This window comes from Alligator sinensis, unplaced genomic scaffold (genome assembly GCF_000455745.1).
Source record: "Alligator sinensis unplaced genomic scaffold, ASM45574v1 scaffold1142_1, whole genome shotgun sequence".
NCBI lineage: Eukaryota > Metazoa > Chordata > Crocodylia > Alligatoridae > Alligator > Alligator sinensis.
In genome coordinates, this window is record NW_005842617.1 from 243,672 (window position 1) to 262,503 (window position 18,832).

Genomic DNA, 18,832 nt, shown 5'->3' on the forward strand with positions numbered 1-18,832 from the left:
CTTTCCCTGCAAGCCCACCTTCGAAACGGTCCAAAACATTTCCGAAACGTTTTGGATGGATCTGTTTTGTTTCAGAGGTGTTTTGGAGCCTTGCGTTTCATTTTGGGTTTAGTGTTTTGGCCGCCGAAACATCCAAATCTGAAACTAAACGAAACAGCTGCTGAAATTTCGCACAGCCCTAATTGTGACCATTGATGGGGGTATGATTTTGTATCTTATTATTGTATTAGCACCCTGAAGCCTTTTGTTGTTGTTACCAACCAAGCCCAAATTGCCAAATCCTGGCAGCAATCATCCTGGTAATTTTAGATGTTCAGATACAGAACCCCATGGATGAAACAGGAAGTGCATTTGGTGAGGGGAATCTCTAGCTTGGGAATGTATACTGTTCCCCATCACGTGTCCAAGTATGGATCTGGTAAACTTTGTTAGACATTTGGGGGAGTAACATGGGTAATTAGGGATGGGAAGCATTTACCTTTTAAATAGTTTTCATTTGAACTTCTTTTTTTTAATTTGATGTAATATGCCTAGAGGACATAAGGAAACTGAAATTGAGATGTGTGTATGGATTTCCTTTTTTTAGCTGGTTTTGAAATTCAGTTTTACTCTGTTTCGGTTCATTGGCCTCAGTTAGCAGTTAATTACATGTGTAACACTTTTTTCATTGTTTTCCCCAGGAGTTCTCTGTTTCATGCATAATTTATTAATATTTGTACTTTACCTCTAGGGTTTTAAACTACTCTCCCCAGAAATTCTTAATCCTTTTTTGTTCTACTTTATAAAACTTTTTTTTAGTTTATTAATTCTATTGAGTCACTTCAAAATCACTTTTTCGGTGAAGACATGCTTAATCTCTTAAATTTTCTTTCTAATGTATATTTCATAAATTTCATAGATTGCCTAGACATTAGAGCTGGAAGGGACCTCATAAGGTCATCGGGTCCAGCCCAAAGAGCAGGAAGTCAGCTAGGGTCAAAGGATGCAAGCAAGAAAAACATCCAAATGTTTCTGCGAAGTGTCCGGAGTACGTGCTTGCACCATCACTCGGGGGAGAGTTTGTTCCAGGCCTTGGGGGCTCAGACAGTTGAGAAGTTTTTCCTTATGTCCAGCCTAAAACGGTCTTGCAGGAGTTTGTGACAGTTGGACCTTATCATCCTCTGGGGTGCTCTGGTGAACAGGTGTTCCCATAGGTTCTGATGCACACCCTGTATATACTTATAGGCTGCCACCAAGTCACCCCTGAGCCTGTGCTTCTCCAGGCCCATAGCTCACAGCCTTTCTTCCTAAGTCCTGTTTCTCTTGCCCTCTGATCATGCATGTGGCTCTCCTCTGGACTCTTCCAAGCTTTTCCATGTCCTTCCTAAATTGTGGAGCCCAGAATTGGATGAAGTACTTCATCTGTGGCCTCACCAAGGGCGAGTACAGCAGGAGGATGACATCCTGAGTCTTCCTCAAGATGTATTGGTAGATGCAAGCCAGAGTTTTGTTAGCTTTGCCAGCTGCAGTATTGCATTGGCGGCTCATGTTCATCTTGTGGTCAATCGTCAGCCCCCAAGTCACTTTCGGTCATGGTGCCAGCAGGTGTAGCATTGCCAAGCCTATAAGTGTGATGCAGGTTTTTATTCCTGAGGTGGAGCACCTTGCATTTCTGTCCTGTTCATCAGCTACTTTATCTTACATTTGTTTATTTATCAGAGTTGGATTTGATTTGTCAGAAGCTTTCCTGGTCTACTGGCATGTGTGGGTGGGTGGGTAGATGTTTGACAGTAGCCCAGGAAAGCTTCTGACTCGCTTTGGACAAGTATATTTTTCAAGCCTCGCCTAGAAATAAACTTCATATTTCTTGGGTAGTAACTTATTTCAGGGTTTTTAACTCTGTTCAGAGAGTCAGAGGTATGCAACTCTACTTGGATCACAGTGATAGCTGGTGGCTCTCCCTCTTCTGTTTGGCTATATTAGATACGTAATTTATTTTTGGCTTAAAGATAAAAATGTTGGCTAGCATTGCTGCATTACTGTAGAATTTCTAGAAATAGTTTTATTGTTTCTTTTAATGTTAACTTTTTTGAGCTGTTAATGTATTTGCTTTGAAAACATTTAAGGTTGCTGTCCTTACATTGGTGTTTCTTAAAATAGCTCCATTGATCAAGTGGATATACAAAGTGACTCTTCTTGGTTTTTTGAATGGTTTATGGTACAGTTGACCTGACCGTACCCAGGGTAGGTAGAGCACTTTAGATTTTCACCACCTTTCTTTCTGAGAGATCTCAGAGTGTCACTTTGGACATTTGGGATCATTTGGGTACATGCAAAAAACCCACAGACTCTCCCCCCCCCCAGGTGAGGAATACTCCTACTTGCTTTAGGTCTTCAATTCTGAGAGATGGAAGAAAGTCCTCAACATGCTGTAACTTAGTGTGGGGAATCAACGCTCACAGAACGAAATCGTGGAGAGTGCTGAAAAGCTTGAAATCACCTCATCTTCTACCATACACTTCAAAATCATGGTCTGTGTGAATGACCCACTCTAGGAGTTGGCTTGGTACCTCCTCTCTCTTATGGGGGTAGCGTTGTATTCAGTCTTGTGTACAAAGTGATAGGAAGGAGGTAATAAACCAACAACATGAGAAATGCAGAGGGCAACAAGAAATAAAATGTGGAATTTAGTTCTGTTACCTGAAACTTGTCATATCTTTTCATTTATTGTAAGTGGGGAGATGGATATTAAACTACGTTTGAACTTGTAAAAAAAAATAGCCTCTCTCTATACTAATCGGGGAAAGTTGATACCGGGAATGCAAATCTTGGAGAATGGTTTATATAAAACTAAATAGACTCTCCAATTCAAAAGTATTTTATAGCTGTGTTTATAATGTCGTATTTTGTTTTGATAACATCACCACTCAATAAAAAAATGGGGGTTTTCCATACAGCAGTTTTTTACTTGGTGTCAATTGCTTTTTATTTTTCCTTTCCAACAGAGGCTGCAAGTCGTGCCATAGTCCAGTTCTTGGAGATCAATCAAAGTGAAGAAGCCAGCAGAGGTTGGATGCTGCTTACTACAATTAATTTACTAGCTTCATCAGGACAGGTTAGTTTTCATCAACAAACAGAAAAGCAAAGAAAAGAATCCCAGTATTATATAGTACAGAGGACTCCTGGTTAAGTAACATGTATGAAAAGGGGCAGGAGGAGGGCCCTACAATATCCATTTGGTAAAAGTTAAGTCATTAGGTTACTTGCTACTTTCACTTCCTTGCACTGAAAAATGTAATTATTATAGTGCTTGAGTAGCAGCACTAATTATGGTTGAAGTTGCCTACAGGAGAGTCCTTTTGGGGACTGAAATCTTTTGTGTTAGCTCAGTAGTAATTTTTTTAGGTAAGTAATGATTTTAAAGTACAGAAATGCAAGAAGCCATAGAAAGTATGGTCTGTGAATCCATGTCTTTAAAATAATAATTATGCTGTTGTAAGTCAAAATGACTATTAACAGAAAAAGAACTTCACATAATAGTTTTCTTTGAGTAGGTCTCTTTGATGGAGTTAACAGCTGAAATTTTATCTAATTTATTTTGTGTTAATGAATCATTATTGAATTATTTTCTAAATAAAATTCATAACTTTTGCGAATAGCTAGTGAAAAATTTCAATGTATAAGTTGTTTTAAATGTTGTTCATTTTTTGCTAATTATTTGTGGCAGCGTGTGACCAATCATCCCAGTTGCACAGTATTGATTCTTGGTCTTGACTGTGACTGAGACCATTATTATTATTTTCAACAAATATTTTTTATCTCAAAATAGATGAAACACTTAACTTTTGGAAATATTTTTACTACTACATCAGCTATCTGAATACTCACAAATAATCATCTAGTGCTTTGAATGAGTACCAGTGCTTACTAGCAAAAATATTTGCAATCTTTTTTTTGTCCAAACCTGTTAAAATGGGGTGTGTATATTTTGAGAAATATAAATGAGACCTAATGGATCATTGAAAAGAATAATGAAAAATTGAATATCTCACCCTTTATAATGAGAGAGTCTGTATGGATTTGCAAGAATTAAGGCTGTCCCTAATGTTTGGGTTTGGGTTTGCCTGGCACAAGGCATCTGGGTCATAAATCCAGTGCCAACACCTAAGAGACATTAATCTTCAGGATGCTGCTGACATGTTGACCAGCAGTTCTTCCCTCTTCATACTTTATATTCATACCCTTCAATTTATTTGGTTCTAAATTAAGATACTCAATAGGGGTGCGTGAAGCGGGCGATATTCAATTCAGATTCGGCCCGATTCAGGAGACAGTGTTTCGATTCACTGATTCGGATCACTGTCCCAATCCGATTCGGATGAATCTAAATCTAGAGATTGGATTCTGATTTGGAGAATCAGTGATCTGGCCATAGACACAGCTTTATACATTTATTTTTTTTTTCTATGTACCTTGAGGTACGAGGTGTGCCTCGTGAATGCTGAGATGTTGGGGCAAATGAAGCATCTCACGGGAGTACTTCTGGTCCACTTCTGGGTCCGCCACTGAGTGCACGGGGGACCCCCCTGTGCTCCTGTGGGACGCTCCATCTGCCCCACCATCTCAGCATTCACGAGTCTCCCCTGGTACCTTGAGGTACATAGAAAAAACATATAAAGCTGTGTCTATGACTGAATCTCTCTGAATCGAATTGGAGGCTTCCAGTTTGATTCAGAGAGATTAATTGGTCTTCTCATTTGATTTGGATTTGGAGATTCGGCTGCTGAATCGGGCTGAATCTCCTCCGAATCGAATCAGCGACTGAAGCTTAGCACAGCTCTAATACTCAAGGGCTTTATGATCTGGCAGTGTCAACATTCTGCAGAATTTGATTTTGTAGCCATTAAGTTATCTTATCTTTGGAAGATAGCTTTTAAGCTAATCATAGCTTTTGGGTGCATCTGCTATATGAATAATGGATTGTATAATTATTGTGCATACTAGCCAATTGCCCATCAAGAATGACGGGGGAGGGGGAGCTAGGATGGAGTGCCGCCACCTAACGCCCCATGCTACCACTGTTTTGCCTCTTGCAGGGAGTGGGCTGGAATGCTGGCCTCGGCTCCCCCGCCCCCTATCTGGTCCTTGGTGCCACTTCCAGAGAGCAGGGTGGGGGAGCTGAGGCCAGAGCTGCTGGCCTTGGCTCCCCCATCCTCTGTCTGGTCCTCGGCGTGGCTTCGGAATCATGGTGGCACTCCCCCACACTTGGAGCACTCTGGCTGAGGGAAACAACCAGTCAGAGTGCAAAGAAAGTGTTACGGACGGACAGACAGACAGACAAACAAACATAGGCTTCTATAATATTAGAATATTTAAGCCCGTCTTTAAGGGTAGTCTGATTTTTTTTTTTTTTTTTTTTTCTTTTTCCCTCTCCATTATTTTTTCTGTTCAAGCGTTGAGACATTAATCAGAAATGCAGTTTGTTAACTTTTCCTTTCTATGAATTCAGCAAGTAAAGAAGCAAGGCAAACTTGTGTTTGTGTAGCTCCCATATGTCACAACATTTTGCATAGCTAGTATCTTATTCATGGGTCTGGAATGACCTGATTTTAAATGCAAGTTCTGCTGTGTTAAAAAAAAAAAACACTGTTACAATATGGTGAAATGTTGCTGTTTTTCAGAAAACAGTGGACTGCATGACTACGATGTCGGTGCCTTCCACACTTGTTAAATGTCTGTATCTATTTTTTGACCTTCCACATGTGCCTGAGGTAGTTGGAGGAGCACAGAATGAGCTACCTCTAGCAGAGCGCCGAGCACTACTACAGAAAGTCTTTGTACAGGTAAGATCATCAACAACTTAATTTATGAAGAAATACAGAAACTAACCTTTTCATCAGACAGATTATTTTCCAAAAACTCTTTCCAGCAGTAAGTCTTTGTCCCTTACTAAGGTTTTTTCCCCCCTCATTCTTGCAGAAATATGTGCTTTTAGAAAGATCATTTTTGTTGAAAGCATACTTGAGGTTGAGTGCATTGTTCTTCTGAGCAAATATTGTATCACATAAAATCAGCACTTGAACTGGGTTGCTGAAGGGGAACAGCATTCAAACTACTGCTAAGTTTCCCCCCTGCTTCCCCGCCCCCCTTTTTCTCTTTGACATCTTTCAGTCATGACCACTTTTGAATGGGTACCCTAAAAGTTAACAGGACTGATATTAATTCATGTACACACTTAAATTTATGCAGTTACTTCAAATAGAGAAATAAACAATATTGGTATGATGGGCAAGGGAAGGTCACTTTGGTGGCTTCCCTGGATAATTAATTTGTGAATTACTATGGATCAAATTGTGGGTGGTCATGAACTTCATTAAAGCAAAATTAGTCTTTTGAGCAGAGGTAAACAAATTCCCTTTTCTGCCTTGTAGTCCCATGTAATGACAGATGGAGCATCTGCAAACCCGTTCTTTGTTCCTTCCAACCACTTGTTCTTTCTTAAGCTTCAAATTAAACTTCTGTGAAGACATTTTCTTCTTTCTTATTCTCTCTATTTAAGTTAAGACTATTTGTTGCATGATTAAAAAAAAAAAAAAAAGAAAAATGTGAAAAAAGATAACAGAAATCCCTGGGCTGACACAGCAAGGTGAGATGCTTCATGTCAACTGTGGACATGGTAGACTCTAAATCATGGGCAACCGGTGCCACCTTAGTTAGGGGGGGCACATGCAGCAAGTGGGGGGGGGGTTCCTGTAAAGCCAAACGCACTGACCTGGGGAGGGCGCAGGGGTTCCCCCACGGCCGATCGCATTCACTATTCTGTTTCATCTTCATGGGAGTGGCCGCAGGAGCACTGCTTCCGCTTCTCTGGGAACGTCGCTTCATCTGGGCTGCTTCATCCAGTGCTCTTACTCCCCAGCCAGCGCTTGCAGGGGGGCACCGGTGTGCCTGCTTGCCCCCCATTGCCTAAGTGGGGAGCACGGCCTGACGGGATGCACCGGCACTGTCAGGGGGTGCATGTGCACCCCTTTGCATCCCCTACATGTCACCACTGATCTAAATCCTTGTATATTGGTCCTAAGTTCTCAGTCTTTTCTATCCTGAAAAGGCTATGTTCCTGACAAAGTTCGATCTACTATTCCTTCTCCTTTCACACTGAGACATTTACAGGGATTAGGCCCAAAGTCCATAAAAGTTGCATCCAACAATGGAGTGTTCTTCCAGAGGAAAGTCTTCCAAACCCTAGTCAATATTAATGAATGGGTACAATACACTGACTACAAAGGCGGCTCAGAAAACATTGTTTTTGACATCAACATTGATTCTAAAATCTGGCCTGATCAAGAGCTCTTTTTGGTATTTTGTTCCTTTGCCTTTTCACTGGCACCGTATCCAGTGGCATAGGATTTCTTGGAAATTTTCCTTTTGCTGTCTCTGAGGTGTCGTTTCTCCTTCGCTTGATTAGGGAACTGAATTGGTATCTGAACTTGGAAGCTCCATGAGTGTCTTGTGGCCAGGTATTAGCACACAACTTGCAATAGATATGTCAACCAGTCTAGCAAATATGTGTACAATTTATAGCTGTGATATGCTATCTATACTGGGGTTCATTTTTCTTGATATCACAGAGTAGAATCCCATTGTCTGTGTCAAGAGATTGAAGGAGCTTTTGGTACAGTAGCCATTATCCCTTCCATGGAATAGAAGGAAGCTTTTTATCTGGAGAAAAGATGCCTCAGTAAATAATTCAGCTGCCATCCCAAATTTTGGATTTTTTTCTTCCAAATAAAGCTTGCCATAGCTGCCTCTGGAGCAAAACCCTGTTGTGTGCAGACATCCAGAGGACTGTTGGTAGGAGCTAGAAGATTCTGGTGGAAGGCCATATGGGATAATAGGCAAATATATGTATGTTATGACAAACAGTGTGCTGGTCCATGTGCATAGATGTTGTGTTGCTTGTCAAACTTCACCTGAAGCTGTTAGAAGTCTGGCTCAAGTCAGTCTGCTTCTCTAGAACGTATCCAGTGGGCAAGGTCTTAATGACTCCTACTATCCAAATGGTGCTGAACCTTGTGGCTGTATCTCAGCAGTGTCCATAAAACAGTAATATTTAAGACTCTAATGGAGAGTTCTGTGGAAAAATAGGGAAGTCCATTTGATTCATCCTCAGATACAAGGGGCTGCATACTCTTCTGTGCCTTGTTTGATAAAACATAAGGTGCTATTTGGATTTTGTGTACAATTAATTTCAAGGTTGCATTTTCATTTCCACTTAAGTAGCTACATTCTATACAAAATGAGAAGCATATCTAGTACTCTGCAAGGTTTATTGATGGATTAAAAATTTTAGTCCCATGTTTATTTGTGGTCTTGGTGGCCAACTTTATGGCTTGAAGTCATTGCAAAGACTTTCAAAGTAGATAATGTTGAACATAAATCTAACACACAGGTTCAGCAAACCAGGGTTTATTGCATAGTAATGGGAAACTGAGTCAGACTATTTAGCAGCACACCACACACTCATATCGTACACTTGTCATGCACACCATTTGCATGAACTCACCTACCTGCGGCACTTGGAGTCATGCTGCGATGGCCAGTCACAGGCTTCTTCAAGATGATGTCCAGTCGACAGGGGGCTCCGGCTCTCTCTCTCTCTCTTGACGTGCGGGTAGGTTGGTGTTGGTGGTCAGGGTGGTCATCAGGCTGGCTTTTCACTGCCTTTTTATTTCCTTTAGGGCAGACTTCGACCAAAGCCTGGAAGCTTCTGGAGGCTTCTTCAGCAATTACCATTCACTTTTTCACACATGTTTATTTTGGACTCTGTAACCAGTTACATGTTGTCTTTCAAATTCCAGCCTGTTTTTCAGTCCTATGTTGTACCATCTCCACATTCCTAAGACTCCTATATCTTATCTTGTTACTTACTATAGCTGGTTCGTACCAGCCTTCATTCAACCATTATTTCCACGTCTGTCACAGCACACAGACTTACACAGGCTCACTTCCTGCTTTTTTCAGAAAATGGTTGACACAGTTAAGATGGCTACTTAGCATAAGCAAGTTCATAAGCAAAGTCGTAGCATAAGTATAACATATTTTAAACAATAATGGCATAGATATAACATATTCTGAAACGTTTTTCAACAATAACATGTTGCATTTTACTGACTTATCAACTAATCCTGTACACCATTCCCACTGACTACTAAGGTTTATGCTCCAGAGCCCAAAAGATGTTTTTCAACCTCTTTCTGAAAGAGACATCATATGAAACTTACAAGTCATCTTCATGGAGCTGCCCACTTACATTTGTACTCCAGATACCCCTCCCCACAAGTATCTATGTGCTAATTAGCCCCCACTCGTGACTGGAACCCGGTGTTTTTCTCATGAATACTGGGATGCTTGAAAAATTTATATGCAGGTGAGCTGCAGGGCAACCGTATCTGGCTTCACCTCATGGTGGGTGGGGCCACACTTATCCTATTTGCCAGACTGAGAGAGCTGGCAACAGAGGGATTCTGGGTGAACTGTGTGGGGTCCCATTTTGTGATGTTTGCCAGGCATTTAAGGCTTCTGAAGAAATGGGAATGATTTGAAAACAGGAAAGAAAGGCATAGCTCAGCTGAGGGAGTGAAGAGGAAGTGCAGTTGTATGCAATGTGGTTCATGCTGAATTTTTATGATCAGGCTATGCAGAAGTACCAGTGAACAAAGTACTGTTTCTCTGATTTAGTTGTCTATGATATTTTAGTAACTGAATGGCTCATTGTTTCAGATTTTAGTAAAATTGTGCAGTTTTGTGTCCCCGGCGGAAGAACTGGCTCAAAAAGATGATCTCCAGCTTTTATTCAGTGCAATAACATCATGGTGCCCTCCCTATAATCTTCCTTGGAGAAAGAGCGCAGGGGAAGTATTAATGACTATATCGCGTCATGGCCTCAGTGTCAATGTAGTAAAATATATTCATGGTACGTATCAGATTCAGATTTTTACTTTTTGTTTCCAGTTTCTGAATGACTCCTTTTATACTGAACTTATAGCCACTAACTCTAATCTCCCCAGGAAGGCATGACTGTTTTTGTAAGTACTTGAACCTGCAAGTAAAATATCAGAGTTGTGCAACAGCTGGTGTTTATGGGTGGGCTGCCTCATTTCCAGGTGCCTTTACAGTTACCTGTCTGGGTGGCAATAAAATGCTTGGACCTGTGTGGAAGAAGCAGATTGCAAAGATGACCTATGCCCTGAGTTCTTCTGGGATGGCCTGAAACATTAGCGGTCCATCAAAACTACAGCTGTTAGAGTGAACATTGATGCATTGTCTTAAACAGTATTTCTTAACCAGGAAGCGAGGAGGTAAATATTTGCTTGCCGCCACCCCCCCCCCCCCAGCCCCTGTGCGAAGAGGCGAGCGCTATAAGAAATAAATTGGCTTTTGAAATGGTTTGCTGTTAAATTAAATTATGGAGGGGTGCCTGGAGTCTGAAAAGGTTGAGAACCTGTCCAAAAACAAAATCAATAAAGTTTTCATATACACACAATTAATTGGATGAATCCTTCTACTTTTTTTAATCTCTTGCCGTTTTCTAAAGTAAGCAGCATAAATAGCTTGCCTCCCTCGCTCTTGGAAGTAAAACTCTCTCAGGTGCTTCCAAAGCGTAAATGGGCTTTCCACACAGTATGCAATGTACTAACAAATATTCCAAAGGAAATGTGTGTGTGGTTCAGCTAGTAATGGCTTCTGTGTCATAAATAAGATTTTGCCACGCCCAAGTCAAAGCTGTTCAATGCCACAGATGGAGTAGTAAGTCTGAGAACAACTTAGAAAACAGATGCACATGGTTGAAGCATGGAAAAGTTGCTGAATATCAAGCCTAATGTATTTTAAGCTTTTAAGACTCATTTAAAAATAGATACTGTTTTCACCAGCATTCCTCTTTCTGTATGTAGGGAATGGCTCTCCAAAGGGCAAGTCTACTAAAAACCAGTGGTGCTCAGCATTCAGGCCCTGCTGCCCATATGAGTGACATGTGGTCGATCTGTGGACCTGAGTCCACATGGCAAATCCAGCCCAAGCCTGCATGATCTAGTGCTCAGACCCACATCATCTAGCCTGTGGGGCTCCCCCAGGGTCTGGAAATATGACGGCAAGAGAACAGTAATTAAGACTGTCACCACACCCTTGCCACCAGGTTTCTGAACCTGTGGGGAGATCCATGAAGAAGCTTTTAAATTGGAACAAATGTTTAGAAATAATGTCAACATAACCAAACAAACCGTACTACTGTATAATGTTATGTTAACTGTGATTACAGTGAACTGCATTTGAGTGCATAGCCTTGGAACTTAAAATTGCCTATGCACTTACCCAAACTTTAATATAAGCAATGTTCTTTAAGTACCAAATAACCCATCTTAATTGCTGTCAATGTTGAGGTATTAGATGCCTCCAAACTGACTAGCTCTTTCCAATTTAAAGATTCTTAATAGCAGCTCTTTGATAGCTGCTACCCTGTCACTGTTTCTGATGCCAGTTATTATTTAAATAAAGTACAGTTATGTTAGATCATGGTGCCAAAAGATGTGCATTCAACTGGTATCCAGATAACTCGTGTTCATTATATTATGATCAGTAGGTCGTAGATTTGGACTGACTTCTGAATTGTACTCTTAAGTAAATTAGATATTTATTAGGTATGCATATAAATGGAGTATACTGTGGTCCTTGGAGAGCATGTAATTCTTAATTGTTCCCTTTTTTGCACATCTTGTGCAAAAGCTAGTTTTGTCCACAGTGTTTCTTGGTCTACAACTCAGAGTTCAGAAGACTCCCAAATCACTTGTTTTCAGCTTATTTCAGATGAGAATGTAGATGTAACATAGGGGTCAGCAACCATGTGCAATCACAGGTCAAAGCTTGCAACCGTACTGGTGCCTCAGGCCACGTCATTGCCACCTGCACTCCTGTAACAGTAAGCAAAGGCTGCAGCAAGGAAGAACAGCCCTGAAGAATAGCCCTCCATGTGGATTGTAGCAGCTGGCTGGAGCTGCTGGAGATGATAGGCACATCCTAAGGAAAACATGGGCTGCATCAAAGGTCTGGGGAATCAGCAGACTGGATCAGACTTCACTGGGTGGATCTGGCCTGTTTGGCTGTAGGTTGTTGATCCCTGGTGTAAGAAATCTAATAAGGATAGTGTTTGTTTAAATATTTTCTTATTCAATTCTTTCTCAAATAATTGCTCTAATTACATACACAGAATTACCTTTTATCACATTTTGATCAGTGCGGTGGTATGTCTAAATGCTAAATTAATATCTAAATATTGTGAAGTAAAGATGAAGTATAAAGAATCTTCCATTTTTGACTATGCCATTTGACAAATGTATAGTGACTACTTAGTTGTTTCACTCCCAGCTTTCTGTCTGATACAGCATGGTTGGCATATTGATAGTGCTGTGTACAAAGCTTCAAAATATTACTTGAAATTACTGTTGAAATATAACCTGTATGGGAGAGTAAACCTGACTAAAAGGTGAAACGGGCTGAAGGTTTTGTTTCTGGCTTTGTTTTGTGTTTTAATCTGATACAACATCGTGTTCTTCCAGGACAGTGGTTTTGGCCCTGGTCTTCCAGCACAAAGTTAATTGATTAAAGTATTAGTCCTAGCTGCAGAGAAATTGTGTGCATCTCGCTGGTGATGGCGAGTTAAAGTCTGATAATTGAAGAAGAGTACTTCAAATCAAGAGTACACGCATAAATCCAACCGCAGTTTTGGGAAAGCTGGTGGGTGAGATTTTCCCCCACATGCTGACTGAGTATGGCTCATAATGTTCAGATTTAAGTGGCATGCAAAAATAAGAGTTGAAATAAAAGTTATTGCTTTGTCCGTGCTCAGGAGTCCTTGGGCATGCAGAAGATCCGGCCACGCAGTTTATGAACTAGAAAAACAATTAAAATATACGTACAGAACTAAATTCAGCATATCTTGCAAAGAAGTAAAAAATGTTGTATTTTCTAATGTAAGTAAAAGTTAAAGGTTTATACTTTTTTTTAAAAAAATCCTTAGTTTTCAAATGTAAGACAGGGTGATTTATAATTGATTTAACTTTTTGGATTTTCCATTTGACATTTTACTCTAGAATATACATTTAGTCTGTATTGGTTTCATTTTTCTTAAAGAGCAAATTGATATGTTGGGCCTATTCTGGAATTAACTATTACAATAGTTTTTGGTGATGTATAGTGTGTGTCAGCCTCCTAATTACTAGATTTGCTTTGTAAAGACAACTGCTTTCTAGAATGTGGAGTAATTCCTTGTGACAACTTTAATAAATGTTCTGTGAAGCTGTTAAACATTTTAAAGAGACATATCAAATTGATTCATTTATTTTATATTCATCGTATCAGTGTAAAGCTGGTGTTGATAGTGTTAGAGTAATTGTAGATTACATGTAGGTTGGTGGAACCTTCAGTGAGCATGCAGAGGAAAACTTCAGTGACTTGCTTAGGATGTCAGTAGCTAGACAGGGAATTAACAGTGCTTCATTTCTGCCCTTGAAGAAGGGGAGCATGTAGCTAATGAGGACTTTCTCTTTTCATTCATCAATCTTTGGAGCCTGAGAGCCATACAAGGAATCTTTGTCTCCAGCCGTAAGGCTGGAGAGTAGGAATCCCTGCAAGCTTCTCTGATTCTGGTCTCCTGCTTCCAGTCAGCAGGCATGGGGCCTTTCTTCCAGTTCCAGCAGGAGGTGGGGAAGGAGGTCACTCGGTCATTCTTGGACTAGAGAGGATAATTCTTGCATTGTTCTTGGACTCTGAACTGGGAGACAAGAGGACAAGAGTCTAAGTGTAGAGGAGAGTGCTCCAAGGCTGCGTCCTCCTCTTTCTCTCTCCCCCACAACCCCCTCCCTCTGCCCCCACCCAGCCTTTGTGGAGGTTAGAGCACAGCTGTAGAATTGAGCGACCCGCTATTCCTCTCACTATCTGAACAGCGTGGTCCTATATGCTGTTGAGATGATTTTGAAACTTTGGCAGGGGATAAGCATGGGAGCTGAGATTCTGTCTGTGGCCAGAAGTGCTCAAAATTTGGAGTGCTTCATATGTGTGTCTGTCTATGGCCTATGTTGCAAGTGATGCTTAGGATTATTATAAGTAAAGGGGATTCAAGTACAAAATCTTATTTATTTAAATCATGTGTTTTATCGCATAGAGAGTGTATAGTCAATTTCTGCATTTTCTTTGTAAATTCAGTCATATTTTTCTTGCAGCAGGAGGAAAAATGTATTCACATTTTCTTACTCTAAAATGTAAGCTATAAAAACATATTTTTCCAGGGGAAGAGATGCATCTGAACTTAAGGTCTGTTTGAAACTACTTATGAAACTGACTAGATCTCAAGTTTTGTGGTCCGTTTAAATATTTTGTGGGAGTAGGTGGTTACACTAGCTGTTGTTTTCATTCCCCAGCTGTATTTAATGACTTTATGCCTATAAATGTTAAATATGCATACATCAGGGGAAAACTTATTTCTTAATTATGTATCTTTGCAGAAAAAGAATGTTTGTCCACGTGTGTTCAGAACATGCAGCAGTCTGATGACCTTTCTCCCTTAGAAATAGTTGAGATGTTTGCTGGGCTTTCTTGCTTTCTCAAAGATTCCAGTGATGTATCACAAACACTATTGGATGATTTTAGGATATGGCAAGGCTATAATTTCCTCTGTGATCTTTTGCTCAGGTATGCAATTATTATTTAAACAAGGAAACATTATTATTGCTTTTTCACAAGTTCAGTTATTAGGGTATTCAGCTGAGTCAGTTTCTGTTTGATGATACTTACTATATGAGTAAGTGGTTCCCCACCACTGTATTTACTATATGATGATACATGTCATATATATGCTGGCAAAGTAATAAAATTAGAGATGCACCGATAAAGATTTTCTTGGCCGATACTGATGCCTAGTTATTAACCAGCCAGATCAGGCGGTACCAATCTGATAGCTAATTTACAGCAATATAGCCTGGTAGCTTGGAGAGCAGTGCCCTGCAGGGAAGTCTGTGGCAGAGGGAAGGGGCATGGAAGGGGGGCAGACCAAGGCCCCCACGGTGAGGGAGGGAGTGGAGCAGGGGCAGATGCTGCCCAGCTACGCTCGGGGTGGGTGGGGGTGAGGTGGGCTCAGCTGTAGTAGACTGTAGTGTCCCGAGTAGGGGTGGCACTAGGGTGGAGCTTAGTGGGCTATAGCCACCCCAAAATTCCGTCTCCCCCCCATAGCCACCCTTCCCAGTGCCACGCTGCTGCCCATCCTGAGTGCAGCACCAGCCCTGCTTCCTTGCTGGGAAGATGGAAGTGCAGCCTCTGGTTCTGAGCCCACAGCGGGCAGTCCATCCTCGCCCTGCACACAAATCTGGGAGGCACATGCCCCCCATGCATCTCTTGGGGGTGTGCGCAGCACTGGGGAGCTGCCGCCCAAACGAGCCACCTGTGGCTCTGTCCCATGCCCCGCTCTGGCTGGGCAGCGCCTCCCCAGCCCCCCCCCCCCCCTGGGCTCCTTGGTGTGCCCCCCACCCCCCCCCCCCCCCCCCCCAACTTACCAGCGGGATGCTGCTTTCCAAGCTGCTGGGCTGCATTCCTGGCTGTGTGCATGGTGCAGCTGCATGCATGCATGCTGCATTTATCAGTGACATCATCAACTAAAAAAAGCCGATTGCAGATCATGTTAATTTTCCTGTTGTTGGTGCTAATCCTATATGTGACTGATATTTCGGTGCACCTCTAAATAAAATGTTATGGTACTTTCATTATAGCATTTGCTTTTGAGTCTGCTAGAAATTTAGAAAAGTGAACAATGGTTGTGTGCATTTGGTCGCTTTTGTGTGTTTATCAGAATGACTTACTAATGGGGGGGAAAATATATGAAAACCTTATTTTTGTTACTTGCCATTTTAACAATGATATAGAGCAGAAACTTGCTGATAAGAAAGCTTTAACAGGAGGCTGGTGTAATGTGGTCGTGTTACTACAGGACCACTATTCTTACAAAACAACAGTACTTATTCATACACAAGTATGTTACCAACTATTGTAATGAAAATGTCTACATGAACAGTTACATTGTGAAGCACGCCTTAGCAATGGCTCACTTACAAATAGAATGTTTGTTGTGTTCGTTTTCAAGATAAGGCCCACCTATTTTGCTAATCAGTGGCAGTTTGGATGATGAAAGAGCATATGTTGGCATTCCTGCCTCCCCCCCCCCCCCCCCCCCCAAAAAAAAACAACCCAAAAACAAACAAAAACTCACAATCAAACAAATCCTATTGAGAATGAAGGTCAACCTTTCCAAATTTTGTGCCTTAAAATAAATAAATAAATAAAAAAGGCAGGGAAATCCAGAATTAGGTACTTAGGTGTCTGGATGATCAAAGCTGCTAAGTAGCCATATTCCTGTTGATTTTGGTGAGAGTATTAAGGTGCTAGCACTTCCCCAATTTGGGCTATTCAACTTTGTTTCTTGTGTATGAACGTAGTAGGCCTGTGCGAAGCAGCAAGTATTCGATTTATATTCGGCCAATTCGAGGGATAGTGATTCGATTTGGAGATTGGAATCACTGTCTCGATTTGATTTGGCCGATTTGGATTTGGAGATTTAGCCGCCGAATCGGCTACCGAAGCTTCAGACAAGGGATCTGTGTGCAGGATGACAGCAGGCTACCACTGGAGGCCTGGGCCAGTGGCGGCACTGGGCTGTTCCTGTTGATTGGTGCACCCCCGGAGCAAGAATCAGCCTGGAGCCACTGCTGGCATCCCGCGTGCAGATCTGGGGGCATGCACCCCTGGGAAGAGCCCAACAGCCCCCTGAACCTGCAGCCCTCCTGGGGGGTGCAGGGCAGCAAGAGGCGTCCCCCGCACCCACTAATGGTTCTCATTGCAGCGGGCGCCAGTCGCTCCGGGGGCCGCTGCAACAGAGGCTTGAGTGAGTATGGACAAGCTGCGCTGCATCCTGCACCACCTAGGGCTCTGCTGCCACTCCTCGCAGCCCCTGCTGCAGCAGCCAACACCAGCTGCCTGCACCATGGCACAGCGCAGCCCAGGAGCTGGGGTGAGTGGGGACAGGTGAAACCCAGGTGCGGGGGGACAGGCAGAGCATGGTACAGCCCTGGGAACGGCACCCCAGCCACTGCCCCTTCCTTAGTCCCAGCCTCACCCCCTCTCTCCCTCACCTCCTTGGGAACCTATCTCTATTTGTTATATTATAAAGTGGGTTCACTTTATGCAAGGGAAACCTGTACAGCCTATGGCTGAATCTCTGAATCAGCCCTGAATCTCTCCCAAGTCGATTCGGAGGCTTCCGATTCAATTCAGAACTCTTCATGGGTCTCCTGATTCGATTCGGCTTTGGAGATTCGGCTGTCGAATCAGGCCAAATCTCCTCGGAATCAAATTGGCTACTGAAGCTTTGCACAGCCCTGGAACCTAGGGTCCCAGCTTTAGACACCCAATTATGAAAATTTTAATGGCATGTTTGTTATGTTAAGCAAGTGCTCTTTTGCTTGAAGATGGATGTCATACAAAAATTGGCACACGTGTGTGATATAGGCAATATTTTGGTTCAGGGAAACAAGAAAAAGCTTCTTGCACCTGTGCTGCTACGTTTTATATTTTGTGTTAAAAGTTTGATAATTGCTTTGATATTATAAATGTTGTTGCTTTTTTATATATGACTTGTCTCTTCATTTCAACCCCGTGTAAGTGGTATCACAGATTCAGAGATATATAATATAAGCTTCTATCAACTGGGGGTTTACTTCATCAGATCACAAATCCAGACATCTTAAGCAAGCTAGTGCTGAGGTCCTGATTTCTCTCCGTTTAAAAATCCCAAATTCTCTAATAAACCCCCCAAATTCTGTTTAACAATCCTCAAATCCACATTTTTTCCATGACTAAAATGAACCACCACTCTGTGTGTGTGTGTGTGTGTGTGTGTGTGTGTGTGTGTGTGTGTGTGTGTGTACACAATGGTTTATTGATAAATTTACATTTTTAAAGCAGTTTGGAAGCCTGCTAGTACTTCTATCATTATAATAAAAACAATTCTAAATACCTATTTTGGTGTTTAATTTTGGGGGTTTTTTATCATGGGAAATCCCCCTGCCCCCTTAACTCACCAGGATGTGGATCCAGCTGTGATTGGTCCCCGTCCCCCCCCCCCCCCCCCCCCCTGCCACAACAGCCCAAAGCCCGAGAACCCTGCAGCTCCTCCGTCCATGCCTCTGCTGGTGCCCCACACTCCCAACCCATAATCCGTTGGCCCTGCTGGTGCCCCTACTCCTGACCCAGAGGCCCTTGTCCCTCCCAGCCCTGCCAGAGTGGGCCCCCAGTTGCCAGGGCTATGGGACCCGGCAGCTGCTATAGCTAGAGCAGAGTTTGGAGCACCTCCCCCCATCTCCCTTGGGCTGCACGGCTGGAATGGAGCCAATGCAGGTGGGGGCAGATGTGGACTGCCCACTGTAGGCTTGGGGCTCCCCGCCCTGCTGTCCTGTGTCTAGGGGCCTCCATGGCCCAGCGGGTCAGACCTGGTGCAGGAGGACAGAGCAGGGTAGGGAGGCTTGGTACTGCTTCTACTGCTGTTGACAGCCCAGTGCCCCCTGCCTACCTGGCAGCAGCAGGGAACACAACTCTGCTGCACTGCTGCTGCCCTAAACCCCTGCCTCTGGGCAGCCCACATCTTCTCTGGCTCCCTGTACAAATCTAGGGAGGCTTGCACTCCCCCATGCCTCCCTCCCCAGGAGTGCACGCAGTGGCGGGGGGGCCGACCCTCCCCCCTTCCCTCACTGAGGTGCCC

The 18,832-nt window shown here is 42.6% G+C and overlaps 1 protein-coding gene across 13 annotated transcripts in view; it reads left to right on the forward strand.

Moving 5' to 3' along the window:
* The window catches only part of WDFY3 (WD repeat and FYVE domain containing 3), a 379,376-nt gene that overhangs the window by 157,415 nt on the left and 203,129 nt on the right, over nt 1-18,832 (forward strand). For all 13 annotated transcript variants that reach the window (XR_003096142.1, XM_025215013.1, XM_025215023.1 and 10 more), the window contains 4 exons: nt 2,985-3,094; nt 5,661-5,822; nt 9,760-9,952; nt 14,535-14,721. Coding sequence is in view for 12 of the 13 variants with exons in the window: in XM_025215013.1 (XP_025070798.1) it covers nt 2,985-3,094; nt 5,661-5,822; nt 9,760-9,952; nt 14,535-14,721 (652 nt within the window). In the remaining variant the exon portion in view is untranslated. The remainder of the gene's footprint in view (nt 1-2,984; nt 3,095-5,660; nt 5,823-9,759; nt 9,953-14,534; nt 14,722-18,832) is intronic.